This window comes from Notothenia rossii, assembly GCF_949606895.1.
Source record: "Notothenia rossii genome assembly, chromosome: 1".
NCBI lineage: Eukaryota > Metazoa > Chordata > Actinopteri > Perciformes > Nototheniidae > Notothenia > Notothenia rossii.
In genome coordinates this window covers 52509329-52525255 of record NC_136912.1, presented here as the reverse complement: position 1 = coordinate 52525255, position 15927 = coordinate 52509329, and the positions used below count along the sequence as shown (strand labels likewise).

The 15927-nt window shown below is 42.7% G+C and overlaps 1 protein-coding gene across 1 annotated transcript in view; it reads left to right on the top strand.

Annotated features, from left to right (window-relative positions):
• The window catches only part of frem1b (Fras1 related extracellular matrix 1b), a 273903-nt gene that overhangs the window by 172621 nt on the left and 85355 nt on the right, over positions 1–15927 (top strand). The window contains exons 28-29 of the mRNA XM_079670558.1: positions 3965–4094; positions 4220–4292. Coding sequence (XP_079526684.1) covers positions 3965–4094; positions 4220–4292 — 203 coding nt within the window. The remainder of the gene's footprint in view (positions 1–3964; positions 4095–4219; positions 4293–15927) is intronic.

The window sequence follows — 15927 nt, the reverse complement described above, 5'->3', positions numbered from 1 at the left end:
CAGAGGATTCAGACGTTGTACATTTAATAAATAACTTTAACACGCCTTTTCTCCTCATACTTAATGCATTTTAACGGCCGCAATCGTTGTTTGCTCAAAAACGGAAGTCAAGCTTACTCGTGATACTTCGGAGATCTCTTCCGGAAAAACTTTTCAAAATAAACTTTAACCACAGGCAAATTCTATCCGGAAATGTTTTCACAATAAAACAGTTAGAAAATTACTGTATGTTTTAGACTATATCACATCATTAAACATTGATTTTCATTTCTTACAATAGCACATCATCTGCAATAATGTACAGACCAGGCAGTCTATCCAATGCTTGAGTGAGCTTTCTCTGAAATACTTCAGGTGCAGGGCTTATCCCCATAGGCATTCTTCTCCATCGAATGACCAAACGGGGTTGAAAACGTTGTTAGGTAACTGGACTCTTCTTCCAGTTTGACATGCCAGAAACCGCTTTTGACATTGCACACTGTAAACACTTTAGCTTCTGAAATAATCTTTTATCCTATCTTTCGTCCACTGTCCACTTGTTTGCTTCTCTGAGGTAACAATAGTGTCTAAAGCCATAATGTTTTCATAATGCACCTTCATCAGCTTCATGGATTCACTCGCTCTTTTACCAAGCAGTGGCACAGAACAGTCCTTATCCACCACCTGGAACATCAGCAATACAGTTTCTTGTTTCTGGGGTTTCTCAGTTTTATTTTACATTGCTCCAGTGGCTTCAGATTGCTTTTGTTGTACATGAACAACAAAGAGAAACAGTCTCAGTTTTCCATCAGTCTTGAAGTTTTTGCGACTTCAAGTTTCGTATCAGCATTGAGCAGATTAATTGGGATGACATTGCAGGTAGCACCACAGTCTATTTGGAATCGTACAACATCCCTGCCCAGGAGCATGCTTGCAAAGAGCTGAGTATCCTTCTCTTTACTAGTGTCCATTAACATGTACACCAACTTTCCAGTCAACTTAAATACGTTCTCGTCTCTCTTTTTTTTCTTTTTCAAACAACAAAGTCACTGTAACGTTGTGGCTTCAATACAGTGCGACCACTTCTGGTGGTAACTGAAGATGGCCCTGGCCGTGTGTGTAGTGTGCTGAGGCCAGTGTTGGGTGTAACGCGTTACTTGAGCAGATTATTCCAGTCTTGCTCTTCACTTCACGGCAAAATGGTTCTCTTTTCCACACTTTCTGCACTGCTTACCGTATGCCGGGCACTTTTCTGTGCTTTTTTAATGCGTTTTCCCGCAGAACTTGCAATCCACTGTCCCTCCAGGTCTTCCATGTCATTTAAAGATTAGTGGAGTCTAGGCACAACGTTTGGGGTGGTTTTAGTCATTTCGCGCATCAAACTAGCTTCCTTCCGGCGGAATCAATCCAGCTAAATCTGTCGACCAAGGCAAAGGGGAAGTTCACTACTGCTGCCAACATGTTATTCTGCTTTTTGTATCACAGGAAGACTACAGAATACCTTGTTTCTACCTCTGTGGGTAGTTATTTTATTAAACTCCAGTAAACGTGAACATCTTACAGTATATCTGATGGCGGTATGCCATATGTTACAAAGTAACGCGTTACAGTAACGTAACTACTTTTTCCGGGTAAAAAGTAGTGTAACGCGCTACTACGGAAAATTTGGTAACGTAACGTAGTTTCTTTTTCAATTCGCCGGAACGTTACTTTTCCCAGGGACGAGTGACAGTGTGACACACTGCTACTCAGCTGCGTGCTTACGCAGGCACGAGCTCTCATTCCACACTGTACGTGATAGAGGCTGGCCGCTGGTGGTGGCATGAAGACTGAAGAGCAGTGATGGCAAGCGAGAAACAGGCGCTGCCAACGCTAACATTCGAGGGATGGAGGTATTCCCATTACTTCGAACTTGTTGAAACCAAGGGGACAAATGTGAGTGTAAGGTGTACGTTGTGCCCTGGCCAGAAACTTTTGTCCACTGCCGTTAACTCAAATGCCAACCTCACCAAGCATTTGAAAGGAAAACATGCTAGCATGAAGCTAGTAGCTCAAGATCCCCGGGGAAATTATGATATTATCATACCGTGAAGAAGGGCCAGCATATTCAGTGAACATAGCCTTTTAATTCGGAGGCCATTCCTGCTTTAAGTTGTTCTTGATTTTATTTTGGCTAAAATGTCTTTGCTTCCAAGCTGTATTATGCCATTTTATTTTATTTACACAAGCCATTGATATCAAGACATTTTTAAGTTATTATTTTTCTGTTGGATTTACATGAGGCATGTTTTATTTTGAGACACATGAGCCATTTTGAGGTTTTCATCATGTTGTTCCTCAGGAGCCTATTGATATGATTTGCACTAGCTTTGCACCTATTTTGGGGCTAGCCTGTTTAATGATTATGATTTTATATTGATATTGTTTGATATTATTGTTTAGTGGTGGTGTTGACGCTTATAGCCCAATATTTTGTTAAGTGCTCTGTGGCATTTTTTTTATAATAAAGAGCACAAAATAAATATCTGTTTTGTCCTCCATAGTAGAACTTTATGTAAGCCTAAACATTTAGGAACAGAGATGGGGTTCTGCCCAAAGTCGAGCAACATAAAAGTGACGTAAAAGTAATGAGTAACGTAAAAAGTTACTTTCCTTGGAGGGTAACTAAGTTAAAGAATTACTTTTTTAAAGAAGTAACGAGTAACGAGCAAACACTACTTTTTAAAAGTAACTTCCCCAACACTGGCTGAGGCACAGTCTCTGAGTGACTGGTGTCAACAGTCGCTATGTCAGTATTATCAGTAAAACCCAGTTCTTGCAGGTCTCCCTTGAAAAAGAGATCTATGATCTCAATGGGACCAATCTGGTTAAATAAAGGTTTTAAATGAAATTAACTCTCAGGTGTCTCCGGTTTCTCCTCAAAAGACCAGCTGAGTCCAACTTGACTTCGTAGGATCTAGCATCAAAAGACCTCAACCCTGTACCTAATCTCCAAACAGTATGGGGTCCGAGTGGCTGTATCCTCACACAGTGACTATGTTTCAGCTTTTCGAGGTCCTTCGCTGATCTGTCATAGTAGACACGCAGGCGTTGTTGTTTATTCCTCAGATCCTGCTGTGCTTGAATTACTTCTGGCTTGCTCTTGTTGGCAAAAGCGTCCTAGTACAGCGGCTGAGTAGTCTCTGTGCTGGACTGGTATTATACGTTCATAATTATTGATGCCTTAATGGGTTAATGATTTGAATGTGGAAAAAGGTGGAGTTTATTTGAACTACTTTAAAAGAGGTATCTGCTGCAGAGTCCTGCATCGGGTCGGGTACAACGTCTGGGAGGCTTTTGGTGTCCTCCTAGATGGAGAAAATAACCAACATCCCACGCTTTTTGAGAGAAATATGCAACTGCGTGTGTTAATAATTGCACGTTTTCACTGCTCATATATATATGCGGGTTCGGGTCGGGTTGCGGTTCCTGTGCCGACGGGTCGGGTCGGGTTGCGGAACTAATTGGTAATATGTGCGGGTAGCGGGGCGGGTTCGGTATTGCACGTCGCGGGTGCGGGGCGGGAGCGGGTCTTGAAAATCAGACCCGTGCAGGACTCTGATCTGCTGGGTGCATTCCTCGTTGAAAATGAAAACAGAAGAAAATTGAAATAGTACGATTTTGAGTAAAAAAATCTGGTTAAATCACAATGCTAATTTACCAGGGTTCCCCCTCCTTTTTCAGGTGTTGGGGAGTATTTTCTTCATACTGTATGTTAAGAAGTAGTATAACCTATTTAATCCAAATGACTAAAAACGACATACAGTATTCCCTCTCTTCTAAGTACGAAGCTCAGATTCAGCCAATAGATTTGGTTTTAAGGTATCTTCTGCCTTCACCCAACACACGCAGCGTCACAAACTTCAAAACTACCCAAACCTTCTGTATGTGTCACATACTGCAGTGTGTGTGTGTTCAGTGTGAAGGACTTAGAGTGTCTCTGCAGACTGGAGCTGTCCTGGTCCCGGGTGGAGCTGTCGGAAACCTGCTACAGAACCTGCGAGACGGTGGGAACGCTTCAGATCCACATCCAGCGCAGTGGGGGGAGCGCCGACCCAGCATACGTCGCCATCCAGGTACCAGTGAGACCTCTTTGTTCAGGCTGGCTTACTTAGTTTTTAAGTGCTGTCAATTAAGTATCTTTTCAATATTTGACCAATAAATCAGTGTTTAGTGTTTGTTTAATGTTGTGTTTGTGCAGGTGGAGGAAGGTTCGGCCAAACCGGGGAGAGATTTCACTCACAGCACCGCTGCTCTCATCCAGTTTGACCCAGGTCTGACCCTGCTTCATCTACCATACACACTGTCAGTGGTGGGAGTAACATTATACAGTAAAAGTAGAAATACAACAGTGTATAAATACTCTGCTACAGTAAATACAAGCATTAAGACTGGTACAAGTAGAGAAAGTGATAGCATCACAATATTCTTAAAGCACAAATACTCATTATGCAGAATGAGCCATTTCAGATTCCTTTATTGCTGGATTTATTATTATCCCCTGCAATAGGAGAGGAAGCTGGCGTTGACTGCTCACCGCTTCTCCGCCTCTGTTACCCTCAGCTACCATTATTTCTCGCAACATTCAAATTTGACTACTGCCATTGCATTGCACATCTTTTCTGCATTGCACATTGATTTTAATTTTAACTTATTCTGGACTTCTGCCTCCGCTGCTGGCTGTAGCCGGCTGCCCTCACTCAGCCAACAAAGTGCCGGGTGGCTATTGCTACATCGCTACACGCATCAACCGTCGACTCTCACTGCCTCCTGCCTTCATCTTTGGTGTGCATCTGTCCCGTCCCGCTGTTCACATCCTCCTGCCATGTCGTGGATCTTCCCCGTCTCCGCAACAATCCTCCACCTCTGTGCACCTAGCCCGCTATCCGCGATCGCTGCTAACACACTGCTCCCAGCCTTCCCGCCTGTCATCATGCTGAAATACTCCATCTCACAGCTTCTGTCATTCACCAACTCCTCCACCCCGTTTTCCATCTCATTCATCAGACATCTTGGACTCCTTCGTCGACCCCGCTATGTTCACCGAAGTACCCGCCGCAGTTTTATTTACTTTCAGCACGAACAATCCATAGCATCCATCTGCTCGACCCATCGCACACCTGACGCGTTATCAGAACGCAGCTCCTACTGCTCCTCTTACACTCTCCCCTGCTCCCCTACACTCCCAGCTGTACGGAATACCCTGAGCGGATTCCACTCCCCTCCGCCTCCCAACACAAATAACAAGCCATTTCTCCCCACCATCAAGCCCCCCTCCTCTGCTCCACTGCCCCCCCTCGCGTGCCAACCCCCGCGCTGCTAACCTGGCCAACCTCATACCTCTCCAGTCTGCCACCACCCCTCCAACCCCCCACTTGACCAATTTTGCCCTCCTCACTCAACAATAAAGCCCACATCCTTCACAAATTAATTCTGGACAAATCCATCGTCTTCCTTCTGCTCACTGAAACCTGGCAACAACCCATTGACTTCTTCTCCCTCAATCAAACATCCCCCTGGTTTTATTTCACCTTTCTTTATTGATTTTCACTTATATCAAAAGAGAACAGGGCACATGAAAATGCAGATGTGTAATCATACAATTGAATTGAATTACATGTGTACCAGAAATAAAAATGTCATTGCAGTACATATACTGTGCAAGCACATAATATATATATATATATATATATATATATATATATATATATATATATATATATATACATATTCATACACACCCACAGATGCACTTAAAGAAATAAAATATTAAAATAAACAAAATAAATAATACAATCCAATAAAATAAACAGTCAATTAAAAGGGAAGGTCGGGGGGGGGGGGGGGGGGGGGACTTCATGCAGTCAGATTGGCACAGGGGAGTTTGTTAAAATAGTCAAGGAAAGGCTGCCAGAGCTTGTAGTATTTGTTAACACATCTCTACGGTGGCCGGCAGGTGCAAACGCGGAACAACGGCCAAAAACGCATACAAACACCTGCAAATAATGAAATGAAAAACAAACAAACCCTGAAAAAAAATACAACAGAAAAACGCTGCATTTACAGAAATTATGAAAACTAAATACAAAACACAAACCCCGAAAAAAAACGCAACAAAAAAACACTGCAAATACCAAAACGATATTCAAAGTCCAAAGCACATACAAATCCCAAAACACATACAAAAAAAAAACATTCCGGAAGTCCTCGAGGCCTCTAGGGGGCGCGCTACGTGGAACAGATTGATGTCTGACCAGACATAGAGAGAACAAACAAGAGTGATGGAAATCAGGAGGAAAGAAAGTTCATTTAAGTTGAGAAAGATATAAGAAGGTAAGTTTTGTTTTTATACATAGAGCGTCTTATTTATATAGCTAGCGTTAGCGTGTCTAACTACTACACCAGCTGAGGAGAAGAGAGCTTCATGTGAAGAGAAGATAAAGTGAGGGAAGAACATTGTTAAAAGAGATGACAAATCAAGTGCAGGCAAATAACACGGGCCATAGTGAGTAGCCTACCGCGGAAAAAGGACATTTGAATTCTTAGCAGTTGTTTCTATTTATTTAGCTAACCACTATTTAGACTATGTGTTTTTGATTGACTTGATTAAATGGATTTACTACATCAATGTATGTCTTTTCAGGCTGCCATGTTTTGTCCTTTCTGTGGCCAACATCTGGGGACAGTTCAAGTGTTCTTTGGCTCCTGTGGCAAACATGTACAGTTTTTGGCAGAAGTTGAACACAACAGTAAGTTCACTTTTTTTTATTGTATCTGTTTCAAATGCAAGAAATAAGGATTCAACACACTACTATGTTTAAAATACTAATTGTCAGATGCATACAGTAGTTATCAGCATGAAGGACACATTTTTTTCATTGTCTGTTTATGTGAAATATGTAGAAGACATCATTAAATTGTAGATCAATGCATGATTAAATACACAAAACAGCTTATATTATACATTCATAATTGTGTATTAGTTCTATCTTTATAGAGAACATTATACATTTAGAATCAGATTTTGAGACAGTGAGTGGCTGGGAAAGTCAAACCGCCATGGGGCACAAACAGTTGCTGACGTGATGTTTTCTTCGCATTCTCAGACATAAGGAGGGTCAGGAACTCACGCTTGGGACCACCAGTGTCCACTCCATCCTCAGTGTGGCCCTCATCATCAGTGAACGTAACTGACATCTCATGAGAGGGGGTCGAATGAGGCACCTTTGAAGCCACGGATTGCTCCATCCCACACATTGGCTCTATTAATATTGAACCTGCTACAAGATGTATTTGTTATTTTTGCAGAGAGTTCTGCAACAATGTCCTCCGCAGTCAGGTACTCTGTGCTGGGAAAGACAAAGTGATGTATTGTAATTAGGGCTGTCAAGTTAACGCCACTAATTATTTTAACGCGATTAACGCATGTGTATTTTTTGTCCTCGGCCGCCCCGTAGTTTCAGAGCGCATCGAGTTTAAAATACCATCTACAAGCTGATGCTGACAGCCCCGCTCCTGCCGCCCGCTTGTGGCAGACCACACTTCCACGCTCACCGGCAGGCACCGACTGGCCATCGGGAGGACCGGGAGGGTGTGTGTATGTGTGGCGCGAGCGAGAGAGAGACCTTACGTGTATTGTTGTTGTTAGCATCTGGTGCTAGCTAGCTGCGCTAACGGATATAAGGAGCTGTTGAAATGAAAACAGAGGAGCGACATTTCGCCGACAACTGCACCGAGCACTTGACTTTATGCAGGTAGCCAGACAGTGGGACATTGTGGGAAAAGTCAGCACACTCAGCACGGATAGTGCGCGCAACATGATTGCAGCGTCCAGGCAGCTCCCGTTCGAGCATGCCTTGAGTTGCACATAGCCCCAACGATCGATCGATATCTCACACACGCACACACACACACACACACACACACACACACACACACACACACACACACACACACACAGAGCCGGCCCGACCCATTAAGCGACATAAGCGGCCGCTTAGGGCCCCGCAGCCACTAAGGGGCCCCCTAGCAAAAAAATTACATTTTTTAATTTTTTTAATTTAAAAAATACAAAAATCTCAGTACATCGTCGCCGTGATAAGTATGTTTAATTAATTGTGTTAATATGCCTAGATTGCCTACTCTCAAAGTCATGTATTATATTATTGAGTCAATAATATAATACATTAACCGTGCTTTACCTGAACCTCATCATGACACAAGAGAGGACGGCAGTATTGTAATTTCCCGTGTTCAGTGAATGCAACAGAGGCAAGACACCAGACCAACCAGAGAGTTGAATGGAAATAAATAACGTCTTATTGGCTGACAGGTACCTATCATGTGAGCTGTGACAATGTTTAAAATAAACTGTCAGTCAGACTCAGAGTTTTTGAAGATGGACATATGAAAACATTTTCTTAAAAAATACGACAATTCTCAAGTGGTGGCTCACACAACAACCCCAGAGCCACCACTTGACCCAGGTAAACAAGGTATGTAAATGTCAGTAAACTTCCAAGTTATGCGAACATGTAAGCAAAGCATAAATTACAGCTACGTTGACGTTACTTTGAATCGCGGGGGTAAGCTAAACCGTTAGCAAGTAGCTATAGCTAGCCAGGTATATTAAATACAGACTTTGTCATACAATCTGAATGTAATGTTTTTTAGCGTTACCTGGTGATTTCAAAGAAAGCTCTCTGGGAAATGTTGACTTACTGTTCGACATGAAGCTAGAAGCTACCTTACAGTAGGCCTACACAGTTGATCCGGAGTCCTGTCAGTTAACGTGTTTCACAGTTAGCTTAGCTAAGCATCAACCTAGCACTGAAATATATGGATGTTATGTGAAAAGGTCAGCTGAAATGGTGGCATAGTTGCCACTGCTTTACATGTCAACAGCATCTTTGAACGTATTTGCAGCAGTAAATGTGGCTGTTTGGCCACTGACGTTGCCATAACAACACCTGAATTTAAATGTGCAACCTCTTTTTGTGACAGATTTTTGCAAGAAATTATAATTCTTCTGAATGATATTCCTATTGACAGCTAGTTTCTATGTGAACATTATGAGATGGACAGCCAGAGAGAATAAAGGAAAAACAGTTATGAAATACTATATGACAAAACAAGAATACAGTTTAAAGTGGACCTATCATGCTATATTTGAAAAATATAGTGCAGGACCATACCTATATAAGGCATATTTATACTTTTTATTTTTCAAAATACCAAACAGATCATGCATTTTAGCCATTCCTCATTTCGCTCAATTTAACACTGTCTTTGCATGGGCTGATTCTGTGAGAACAGCACCATCTACAGGCCTGGCATATGTACTACAGCGTCTCCAGCGCTTTCGAACGGCAATGTCCGTGGCTGTCTCCTCCTGATTGGTGGAGTTGGCCCAATAGCCGTAGCGCCACTTCTGTGACGTCATAGAAGTGTTCAAATCTGGATCAGTCTGTATCAGATCCGTTGCAGTCACTTTTTAAGAGATTTGGGTGTGGAGGAAAATAGAGAGGGTTGTGTTTTCTGACACTTGGTGAGTTCCCTGGAACACCGGGGACACATATTCATGAATAAAACATGTACAAAAGTGCATTTTGCATGATAGGTCACCTTTAAGTGATTTGTAAGATATCCATAAAGAAAAATCTGTTTACAGTTCTGTTTCATATGGGTGTTGAGAGATGTATCCATAGATCTCTTAATTTTTCTCTCGAAGTGCACCAGATTCATGCTTTTAACTTCAATATTTTAAAAAAAATCTTCCCGGGGGAACATGCCCCCGGACCCCCCTAGAGGAGGTGAGGACCCCCCTAGAGGAGGTTAGGTCCACGGTGTTTACATGCTTATTTATACAATATGTGTGCTTATGCTAACATCATAAGACAAAAGTTGGTTCCGTGTTGTAGTGAGAACACGCTAGAGTGAGGGGGGCCCCCAAGCCAAAGCTCGCTTAGGGCCCCCAAAAGTCTAGGGCCGGCCCTGCACACACACACACACACACACACACACACTGTATTGTATTATTGTATGAGAGAGGTTCCAGGTTGAATTGAGGCGAATATTTGTAATGTTCAGAGGTTGTTGTGTTTAATATTCATGAGAATATTTTTCATTGCTCAAATGATAATAAACATTTGCATAAAGCATATTTGTCCACTCATATGTTGATAAGAGTATTAAAAACTTAAAATATTCCTCTAAGGTACATTTAGAAAAGATACAAAATGTGCAATTAATTTGCGATTAATCGCGATTAACTATGGACAATCATGCGATTCATCGCGATTAAATATTTTAATCGACTGACAGCCCTAATTGTAATACAATTAAATGATGAAGCTAGTAATAAGATTTACAGTATAGAATATAAAAATTAAGTGGTAATAGTAACAATTAATACCTTTGCTCCATTTTGTCTTCTGGCTCAGACTGGCTATCAATAATGATAAATGCATGTGTAGTTGCTGCAGTGAGAAGACAGTTGAATAATTATTTTTCAAATACATAAGACAGTCATATTTACAAAAGGATGTTGATCCTCTTCCTGTTTTTTTCAATACATTGGGTTCTAAACTGACAACAGCACTTTTGTGTTCTCCTGCACAATCCTTGTAAACATTTGAAATGGATGCAAGAAACAATATCCGATCTTTGAAAAATATTTGTGGGTGTTTTTTGTATCGTCTTCACTAAGATGTCAGATGTTGTGGGTGTCATTTGGAAATGTATGAAAGTATAATTGTTCTGCTTCCTGGCAATGTTACCCACTGTGATTGGAGGCTATACAAACAAACAAATGTAAAAATAAAGATACACACCACACAACTGTGTCACGATGCAACTGTCAACATTGTTTACCTATAGAAGTGGTTCTGACCCGGGCAGACTGGACCTCTTCCTGGGGGTTGGTGCTCCATCCTATTTTTACCCAGGAAATAAGTGCAGTTGATCTAATGACAGTCTCATTAGCACACAAAGGTATTTATTGATTTCATGTTCACAAATTCAAACCTGCATGGTATAATTACATTTTTAATTGGTCTTACCCGATCAGATGCTGGTTGTGGGTGCCTGAGAGGTCTGATAAAGGTAAACAACAAATATATTCAAACTACTGTACTGTTAAAACATTCTGCTTCTTGTGGCACAAAATAATATGTTGACAATGTTTTATTTGACCCTGGCAAACTGTTGTCCATTCGTGGAGTGCTCACTTTTGGAACATTTGTAATGTCTCACACCTGCATACACACAAATGACTGACCGGAATAAAATAAATTCACTTTAATTAAGAATAAATGCCACGATAAATCCAAACTGACCAAGGTACATTATATTGTTGACCGTCCTTTAACTCTCACATTAGGATTTACATTGGGGCACAATAAACCAACTCCTCTCTGCACCTATAATATATCTATATGATGTCAAGAGTTACATTTAGGTGCACAGTGCTGTCTCTTGACTTGCAAGGTGTTTTACCAAACAAGCTAACGCTAGCTGGGTAAATATGACGCTCTTTGTATCAAAACAAAACGTACTTTCTTATATATCGACTTTTTCCACTTCGATCAACTTTATTTCCTCCGGTTTCAATTTGCAGCACTCTTGTTTGTTTTCTCTATGTCTGGTCAGACATCAATCTGTTCCACGTAGCGCGGCCTGGAGCACTTCCGGAATGTTTTTCTTTTGTATGTGTTTTGGGATTTGTATGTGCTTTGGACTTTGCATATCGTTTTGGTATTTGCAGTGTTTTTTTGTTGCGTTTGTTTTCGGGGTTTGTGTGTTGTATTTAGTTTGCATCATTTCTGTAAATGCAGCGTTTTTTGGTTGTATTTGTTTTCAGGATTTGTTTGTTTTTCATTTCAGGATTTGCAACTGATTCCTGCTAATGTATGAGTTTTTGGCCGTTGTTCCGCGTTTACACCTGCCGGCCACCTTACATCCCTGGCTACGATAGCTCAGCTCTTCCAGCTACAAATGTGCCATCACATCCCTCACCCAGTGGGCGTGAGATGGTGGAGTCCGGTCTTTCCATTTGAGGAGGATTAGACGGCGGGCAAGAAGGGTTGCAAACGCAAGTGAGTGTGACTGGCAATTAGAGAGGGAGACCCCCTCAGGGTCTACTCCAAACACAGCTATTATGGGATTTGGTTGTATGTTCTGGCCATACATCAATTAAAACGTTTCAAATATAGAAGACCAAAATGGGGCAAGGGACCGACAGGAGAAAAACATGTGCAATAGGGTAGCCGTGGCACAATGACACCTCTGGCATGTGGGATCAACATCAGGGTACAGCCTGGCAAGCCTGCTCCTGCACAGATGTAATCGATGGAACACTTTAAATTGAAGTACCGTATTTTCCGGACTATAAGTCGCTCCTGAGTATAAGTCGCATCAGCCAATAAATGCGTCGTGAAGAGGAAAAAAACGTATATAGGTCGCACCGGACTATAAGTCGTATTTATTCAGATATTTATTTTCAAATCCAAGCCAATAACAGACATTTACGGTAAACTGGAAAGGGAAGTTATTAACTACACAGGTCCGGTATGTTAACGCAACACATACCTTCTACCTGGAGGCTGGCTCTGCGAGTCGGGCTAGGGTGGCATGCTTCTACCCCTTGACGCGCTCCGACGGAGGACTGCTGGGACAGACGGGGCATCTCGGACGCACCCACTGAGCATTCGGCCGCTGGGCTGGTAGGGGTGGACCCTGCGCCGCACCGGACACAAGACGGCGGGCTAACAACAGACGGCTAACAAGCTAACAAGACGGCTAACAACAGATGGCTAACAAGCAGCTAACCCGGAAGAACCGTCCGCTCTCTTCTTCGTTTTTTTCAGTGGTACAGGAGCAGCATATAGTTGTCACAAGCCGAGAGCGCACTCTCACGGCTGTAGACAGTTCTTGTCAAAAAGTATGAATTCGCATTTATTCAGACATTTATTTCACACTTAACAATTTAACACAAACGGTTATTCAGTTAATTTAACACAGAACAGGCTGAATGTCCGGTATGTTACCGGTAATTTAACACAAACAGTTATTCAGTTAATTTAACACAGAACAGGCTGAATGTCCGGTATGTTAACGTAACATATGTACAGTTATTCAGCTACACAATAGCATAAGGAACATCGCTGGGAGGCTGAAAAAAAGAGGCTAAATTAACACGACGAGCCAAGTCTCGGTAAGCAAGTTAACGAAGCTCCCGATCTCATTCCACTTCACTGAATCCATTGAATTCTTCATTCTCGGTGTCGCTGCGGAACAACTCCGCCAACTCCGGAGGAAGACGAAGCACTGTCTCCTCTTCTGCGGGGCTGTCGTCAGACGCAGCATTATTTCCCGTTATCCCAGCCTTTCTGAATCCGGACAGTATGGTTTCGGTTGTCACAGAAGTCCATGCTTTGTCGATCCATCCAAGGACTTGCTGGAAAGTTGCATGGCGCATCCTTCCCGTTGCCGTGAAGCTGTGCTCTCCATCCACCATCCACTCCTCCCACAGGCGACGCAAGACAGCCTTGAAGCTCCGGTTCACGGAGATGTCGAGTGGCTGGAGTACTTTTGTTAAGCCTCCAGGGATGATGACAGGTATGGAGTTGCAAGCTTTTATTTTATCTTTGAACAGTTGCGTTATGTGCGCTCGCATACTGTCCATCACAAGCAGGGCTTTGCGTGTTTTAAAGAAGCCGTCGGGACGCTTAGTGTAGCACTTTGTAAGCCAAACATTCATCATTTCTGTATCCATCCATCCTTTCTCATTCACGGCCACGGCAATTGTGGGGGGGAAGTCGTCTTTTGGCATGGTCTTGCGCTTGAAAATGACCATCGGTGGTAATTTCGATCCGTCTCCACAACATGCAAGCACCACGGTGAAGTGTGATTTCTCATGACCAGTTGTCACTATATTCACACTTTTCTGCCCTTTCTCTGCGACACTTCGGCCCATGGGGATGTCAAACGTGAGGGGGACTTCATCCATGTTTATAATGTGATCCGGTGACACGTTGTGTTCAGTCACCTGCTTTGCAACAAACTCACGGAAACTGTCGATCTTGGCCTGAAAATCTGCTGGCAGTTTCTGACATACAGTTGTCCGTGCTCTGATAGAGAGCCGGTTCCGTTGCATGAAACGGTAACACCAGGACGGCCCGCCTCTGAAGTCGTTTATATTCATGTCTTTGGCAACTGCCAGGGCGTGGAGACGTACATGCACCGTTGACATGCCTCTCCCGGCAGCACGTTGCTCTAAAACCCATCTATATAGTCGTTCCTCCAGCTCTGGCCATCTCGCCCTCAGCCCGCGATTCGCTTTTTTTGTTTTTTTCATGGCGGCAAGAGCAACCTCTGCTTTTCTCCAGTCTCTCACAAGTTTCTCGTTGACTCCAAACTTTCTCTCTGCTGCTCTATTGCCGTTTTCGGATGCATATTTCACAACCTGCAGTTTGTAATCTGCAGCATACGATTTTCTTTTTGGAGGCATTTCGATTTTGTTCAGTCTTTCTTTTCTTTTAATGTTAATGTTATTTTTTTCGGTGGTACAGGGGCAGCATATAGTTGTCACAAGCCTAGAGCGCCCTCTGGTGGCTGTAGACGGTTCATGTCAGTCAGCATGAATTGACATTTAAAACATATATACGTCGCTCCTGACTATAAGTCGCAGGACCAGCCAAACTAGGAAAAAAAGTGCGACTTATAGTCCGGAAAATACGGTACTCCATGCCTCACACATTTTCATTTCATTTCAAACCTTTATTTAACCAGATGGTCCCATTGAGATCATAGATCTCTTTTTCAAGGGACACCTGCAAAGACGGGGATTTATGTATGTTCTCAGTCGCAGACCGCCAGGTCTCATTGGTTAGTTCTATGCCCATTTCTTCTTCCCAGGCACCCTTAAGGTGATTAAGGGAAGTGCTAGAGATGTCATGAATAATATTATATAGCTTTGAGATATAGCCTCCCTGACAAGGTTTAAGGCCAAGGCAGTCTTCCATCCATCCACCAGGTGGGGCGGCCGGGAAGGAGGGAAATAATTTTCTTGTAAAATCGCGAATTTGTAAATATCTAAAATAATGATTCCTTGGGATGTCATATTCTTTAACTAAATGTCCAAAGGATGTGAATACCCCTTTGTAGAACAGATCAGCAACACACTTAAGTTCCTTCCGGCACCGCAGGTGGAAAGCGGAGTCTTATCAGGGCTGGTTTGAAAGCCGGATTGCGAACTATGGGGAAGGAGGAGATAGTTTGTCTATATCCAAAATGCCTCCTGAACTGTGACCATATCCTAAGAGAGCTATTGACCACAGGGTTGTTCAAGTGATATTTTCTACTAAGTGGTAAAGGAGCACACATCGGGGAGGCAGGGGCCAGTGGTTCACACGAGTGTTGTTCCATGCTAGACCAAATAGGACCGCCCCCTTCCCGGAAATGACTCATCCAAAATGCCATTTTATGGATATTGGCAGCCCAGTAGTAGTTTAAAAAATGAGGTAATGCAAGACCCCCTCTGACTTTCTCTTCTCAAGAAAGTCCTTACGCAGACGTGGAATTTTCTTATTCCAGCTAAAAGTGGAAATATATTTGTCCAGGTCTTTAAAAAACATTTTAGGGAGAAAAACAGGAATTGACTGAAAATAATACAGCATACGTGGCATAATAACCATTTTAATGGTGTTCACCCTGCCCGCCAACGAAATAGGGAGCGACGCCCAGCGCTTTAGGTCCTCATTAACCTTGTCCAGAGCTGGTTGCAGGTTCTTTTTAAACAGGATTTTAAAGGCCCGTGTCACAAAGAGTCAATGGCCACTTTAAAGGGGAGTTCGCTAAATGAAAGCTTGGCCGCAGTCTCATTGATGGGGAAGAGTACACTCTTGGTCA